At 63.0% G+C, this 5,928-nt stretch overlaps 1 protein-coding gene across 1 annotated transcript; it reads right to left on the minus strand.

Moving 5' to 3' along the window:
• On the minus strand, positions 1–5,928 carry TMBIM1 (transmembrane BAX inhibitor motif containing 1). The gene is made up of 12 exons (XM_084209193.1): positions 5,772–5,928; positions 2,624–2,868; positions 2,440–2,522; positions 2,305–2,369; positions 2,125–2,178; positions 1,959–2,009; positions 1,768–1,807; positions 1,604–1,641; positions 1,295–1,382; positions 1,084–1,179; positions 762–815; positions 1–664 (listed from the first exon to the last, which is right to left on the minus strand). The coding sequence occupies exons 2-12, from the start codon at positions 2,838–2,840 to the stop codon at positions 521–523; spliced, it is 930 nt and encodes a 309-aa protein (XP_084065319.1). The 5' UTR covers positions 2,841–2,868; positions 5,772–5,928; the 3' UTR covers positions 1–520.

The following is a 5,928-nucleotide window of genomic DNA, read 5'->3' on the forward strand; positions in this document are numbered from 1 at the left end:
TCTGGAAAACTGAAGTGTTTTATTTAGCAAGTGCAACTTTGTCCACATCCATGGCTGCAGGGCCTCTGCAATGTGAGCTCTGCCACATTGGAGGTCCCAGCTGCCCCCTGCCCACTCCGGGCACAGCCGCAGCTCGGGGAGGGGGCATGGCCAGAGCCACATTTAAGGCACAGAGTGAATGATACCAACTGTTCTCTGCCAAAAAATCCCAACGTGATCCCAGCAGCCGCTGCCAGCTCCCTGTGCCCAGGCAGGGCTGTGACATTCCGCTGCCAGCCCAATGCCATTGGCACAGCCTCGGTAAGCAGTGCCAAAGCTGGGCTAAACTGCCTAAACGCTGGCAGCCAGTCCCCCCCACTGCCCTCAGAGCTCGCTGGGGGATGATCAAGGGAAGCCCTTTCCTTAGCAGCCTACAGGTAGGAATGCCAAAGCATTAAGAGTCACAGTAAGCAGACTATCCTGTACAGAGACCAGAGGAGGGGTGAGGGGCAGCTGGAGAGGGACAGGAGGGCTCCCAGGGCTAATCCCGGCCCACTATCTGCAGGATGAAGGTGAAGATGTAGATGATGTCAGTGTAGATGGTGAGGGCACCGTAGACATACTCCTCGGGGCTCAGCGTGTTCTTCCTGTTTCCCAGCACAAGTTGGGTGTCATAGGCAAGGAACTGCAGGGACAGAGAGCGTCAGGCAAGGAGCAAGGGGGAATTCCTCCCTCCCCAGTGCCTGCCCCGCACCCTCTGCCCGCTCCAGCCGTCAGCTCACCAGTGTGAAGGCGATGGCCCCGATGGCTGCGTACAGCATGTGGAGCCAGGGCACCTGCGCGGGAAGGGAACACAGCAGGGTGAGCCGGGCTGCTGGCAGGCGGCAGGCGAGGCACAGCACGTCCTGCCCGCTCCCGGCTCCTGAGGAGCTGCTGCCGATGCTGACACACCCTCTCCCTGCAGGCAGGCTGCCTTCCAGGGCTGGTACCACACCCTGCTTCCCAGCAAAGGGACCACCCAAACTCCCTGCCTGCACCAGCCCCGGGGACAGCTAACCAGGAATAGCCAGGGCTCCCCACAGCCCCTCTCTCCTGCCCACTCACATATTTGAAGGAGAGGACGATGGCAGTGATGATCCCGGTCACCATGACCACGATGCCCAGCACGCAGAACAGCCCCGGACACGATGTAAAATCAACCTGATGGGGGGGGGACACACACACAAATGTCACAGGAGAGCCCAGGGTGTCCCCACTGACCAGCTCCCCACACCTGCCCCATAGAGGGCAGGACAGGGTGCATCCCTCTCCTTGCCTTGGTCTGGAAGCAGAAGATGGTCACAACGATGGCCACAATGGCAGTGATGAGCATGGCAATCAGGACAGCTTTCGTGTTGTACATGCTACAGACAAAGAAAAGTCACTTCCCACTTCAGTATCCTCCTGTCAGAGGGGTGTTGGAGACCCTCCCCCACAGCCCCAGTCATGACAGGAACTCTGCAGTCCCTGAGCCCAAGGGACTGGAGCATCCCCTGGCTCCTGGCAGCCTCTCAGCTGAGCTGGCTGCATTGTGGAGGACAGGAGGGACCCCAGATTCTGTAACAGCAGGGTCCCCAAGGCATACCTGGCAATCGTGCCCGTCATCAGCCCCATGGCCAGTGTCTGCAGGAGAGAAGGGTGAGCTCAGTAGGCTGCCCACCTGCCCACATGTCCTCCTATCCCTCCCAGCGGGAGCTGGGGTGCCATGGGGGCACCACCAGGACCCCTTGCCAGTCCCAGCCCACTCACAAAGATGCTCAGCAGGATAATATTCCAGGGGAAGCGTCTCCTGAGAACGAAAGAGGAGAGAGGTAAGCTAGTGACAGCAACCATGTCGTGTCCCCCTACTCCCCACCACCCAGGGGCAGCCCCAGGCAGGACCATATCTTGATGCTCTGGAGATACCCACACACCCCACCCCGGGGGCCCTAGGGACTCACCGGGGACCCTGGCAGCAGGCCAGCACCAGGTAGGTCACCAGGAACACAGCACTGCAAGGAGAGACAGCAGGTGTGAGCCCCACAGCCCCCCACAGGATCAGCCTGGGAGGCTGTGGATGTGGGGGCACGAGCTGGGGGGGCAGAAGCCAGCAGAGCCCCTACTCACTATGAGGCGTAGTAGATGGCAGCATTCCTCTGGACGAAGGAGCGGACAGGGTGGCTGAGGGACAGGAGGGACAAGTTGTGAGGGAGAGCAGACAGCAGCTACTGTCCCCTCTGAACACCTCCAAGGAACTCAAGCTCCCCTCTTTTTCAGGACAAAAGTAAGGAGGAACCCTCTACTCACACAAAGGTGAACACAGAGATGATTCCCACCGTCACCAGGAGCTGCAGGGAGATGATGGCATAGACCTGCAAGAGACAGGGGGGTCAGCACTTGGCCCCCCACCCTGACAGGTGCCCCCGGCCCCTTGGGACTCACCTTGCGGATGAAGGCGTGCCGGACTTTCCTATCATCCCAGTCAACTGATTGGAAGGCAGAGCCATCCCCAAGGCCGTTGTCACCTGTGGGGGACACCCCTCAGCACCAGGGTCAACCATGCAGCCCCTCACAGCACCCCTGTTTCTAGTGCCCTCCCCCAAATAAACCAAGGTGCTCCACTTACCAAACCGCATAGGCATGGAGGGCATGGCCATGCCGGGATGAGGGTACCCCCCTGATGCTGGATACCCCCCTGGCTGCGGGTACCCCGCCCCCGCAGGGTATCCCCCAGGCTGCGGGTACCCCCCGGCATAGTGGGGGGGCTGGGGGTACCCTCCGGGGGGCGGGGGATAGAGGGGGTTCTTGTCATCGTAGAGCGGGGGTGCGCTGGGATGTGACATGCCGGCTCCCTGCACCTCCCACGGGCACCTGCAGGGGACAGAAACGCGGGGCTTCAGCACAGGGCACCCTCCCCGGGCAGGACCCGTTCTTGGTGAGTGGAGCCACAGGTGCAGGGACACAGGGGATCGTGCAGCCACAAAACCTCCCCCTCCCACTTTAATAGTGACTCCTAATGAGTAAGGACAAGGCGGCCTCAATGCCAGCAGGTCAATAACAGACGAGGGATGTCCCCTTGGCTTGGGCCACCCGCATTCCTGCGCCCTGAGTCCCCGGCACCTGCGTCAGTGGTCAGCCGCGGGCAGGGCACAGCCATGCGCTGACTCAGGCTGCGCCGAGGCCGTGACCTTTTCAGAAGGGATCCGACCTCTCCGGCCTTGGAAGCCCGCCCGGAGATTGCCAGGGAGGAAGGAGCAGCACCCCTGGCTGGTCTGTGGGTCCTGGTAGCAGCACACTGAGGACAAATGGCATCACCCTGCCAACTGCCTGGGATGGAAACACAGGCTCCGATCCTCATCACAGCCACGCAGATCCCACTGCCACTCCCATTTCGGGGGTGTCCCCCACCCAACAGCTGCATGCGTCACACAGGGGCTCCAGAACTCCTGAGTCCCCTTATAAGGGGATGTGACACCCACATCACCCCTACAGGAGATGTGACACCCACATCACCCCTACAGGAGACGGACTCTTCTCGGGGAGTGGAGCTGGGACCCCCCTAGGGCCACACCAGGCCCCCTCCTCGGCCACACCAGGCCCCCTCACAGAGCCCCCGGCAGCTGTGAGCAGGCAGCCCGGGCTCAAGGCCAGCTGGGCTTGGTCCCAGCAGGAGGAGGAGAAGGAAAGCAGGATCTCCAAGGCCAGGAAAACAAGAGCGCTGCCAGTAGAGAGTGCCAGGCCTTTACCCACCTCCCACTCCCTCAGCACTGGCACCCCAGACCCCAGAAAGGTGCTAGGACCACCCCCCCCACTCTCCTGGCCACAGTGGTGATGTGATCTTGGGACCATCCCAGGGAAGGAACGAGGATCTGGTGCTAACCAGGAACAGGCTAGGAAGGGATTGGGAACTTCCTCCTGTGTGACGCCAGTGCTTCCCACAGCCAGGCCGGAGAGGCAGCGACGCCGAGGGCACACCCATGCCGGGCTGGGAGAGCAGTTCCGTGTCTGTCCCTCCATCCCTCCTGCCATCCAACTGTGCCAGTCACACTGCCCTTCATCATCGCGATGACGACAGCGCCAAAAATAAATAACTGGTGGGGCAGTGACCATGCGGACAGGAAGTTCACTTTCTCCACACTGTGGTTTCTCAGAAAGCACAGGGGACCCCCTGGTACTGCCTCCTCTGTGGGGCCAGGGAAGGGCCCAAAATAGGACCTTGGCCCTAGGAAAGCCTCTGTGACAAGTTACAGGGCGACCAGAGTCAGCAGGAGGGAGCCCAGGCGTCTGGGAAAAGCAGGGTGTATTTGGCTGGCACCAGACCAGCGGGGTCCTACCCTGTGCCCATGACCAGCACCTTGGGACTGCTCTAGCCCCTCCTGTTTCCACCGCATCGGGGTAGCCTTGGGCACAGGGAAGGAACCAGCCTGACGGGTCCCGGCAGCTGCCACACCCAGGGAAGCAGGCAGCCGAACCCTCCTAGGTCCATGGCACTGCATGGTCCCAAAACTCAGGTCACCAGCTGGATAGTAGATGGCAACCTGGGGCCAGCTCAGTGGCATGACACAGTCCCTGGGGACAGGGTGCTACTCTGCACTGGCACCGTGACTCAGCACAGATAAGGCACATATAGCAGGCACATGGGGCACAGACAACCATCATCCCTTTCACAATCTCATGGGTAGCACAGGGTTGTGTCCCCACCATCCACCGTGGCACTCCTGCCAAGCTTGGGCCCCTGCCACAAGCTCCACAAGTTCCTGGGGGAAACACAACACCTTAGGAGGGGATCATGGTTTGGGGCATGGGACAGAGCTCCCCACATTCAGGCTGCCTGAGAAAGCACCTCACTCTTGAACAGCTTGGAAGCTCCCACCAGTACAGCACGGATTGGTACAACACAGCCTAGTATGGCATCGCAGAGTGGCACAGCCTGGCACAGTACAACAGGGCACAGCTGCCTCCTGCAGCACAGCACGGCTCAGCACAACTGGTCCCGGCCTGGCCCAGCCCAGGCCAGTCGTGCTCAGTTGACAGGAGAGGGTCAGTATGGCCCACCCAGGCGGGATGTCCCCGCTGGCTCACACACAACACAAGCTTGCTGGGGTTCAGCATCACCTCTTCCACATCCCTGCCCCTCTGCAAGCTCTCTCCCGGGGGCACAGACATGGGACAGAGGCGTCCTCCTGTGCGCCAGCCCTGGCACCCAGCGCTGGTCCCCACGCACCCCTATGGTGTCACCCCCACACCTTGCCTAGCACAAACCTGTGCCCATCCCTCCGGAGGCACCCCACGGGGTCCGTGAGGACACCATCCACAGCACAAGTGTCGCTGCCCTCCCACGAACCACCCCGCACCACGCCCCGATTCCTGCCACGCCATCGCGTGGGGTCCGGAAAAGAGCACCAGAGGGACCCCGCGCGTACGAGTCCCGTCCCCCCGGGTCCCTCCCCGCGGGACCCCGTTCCCCCTCCTCCCGCCGCCGGACTTCAACCCGACGTGCCCCCACCCACTCCGGTGACGGGGGAACGGGGTGTCGCAGCGCGTCCCCGCTGTTTAGCGACCGGCCGCCCACCCCCCAGTCCCCGTCGGCCTCCGGGACGCTCGGGAGAGCGCTGCGACAGCCCCTCGCCGGCTGTGGCACCGGAGGGCGCAGGGTCAGGGGGGTAGGGGGACGAAGCGGGCGGAGGGGAGTCGAGAGAACGAGGGGGACCGCCGAAGGCCGCGGGCGGGACTCAGGAACGGCGAGGGGCACGGAGCGGGGCGGGCCACCCTACCTGCTGCGCGCTGCTCCGCCGGGCTGCGGCCGCCGCCGGACGGGACGGGCCGAGACGGGTCGGACGGGGCGGGGGCAGCCACCGCCCACCGCGCCCTCCCGCGGCGGCTCCGCGCCCTGCACCCGGGGCGGCCGGGACCGGCAGCGGGGCGTGCTCT

The sequence above is a fragment of the Fringilla coelebs genome, assembly GCF_963513975.1.
Source record: "Fringilla coelebs genome assembly, chromosome: 7".
Taxonomy (NCBI): Eukaryota; Metazoa; Chordata; class Aves; order Passeriformes; family Fringillidae; genus Fringilla; species Fringilla coelebs.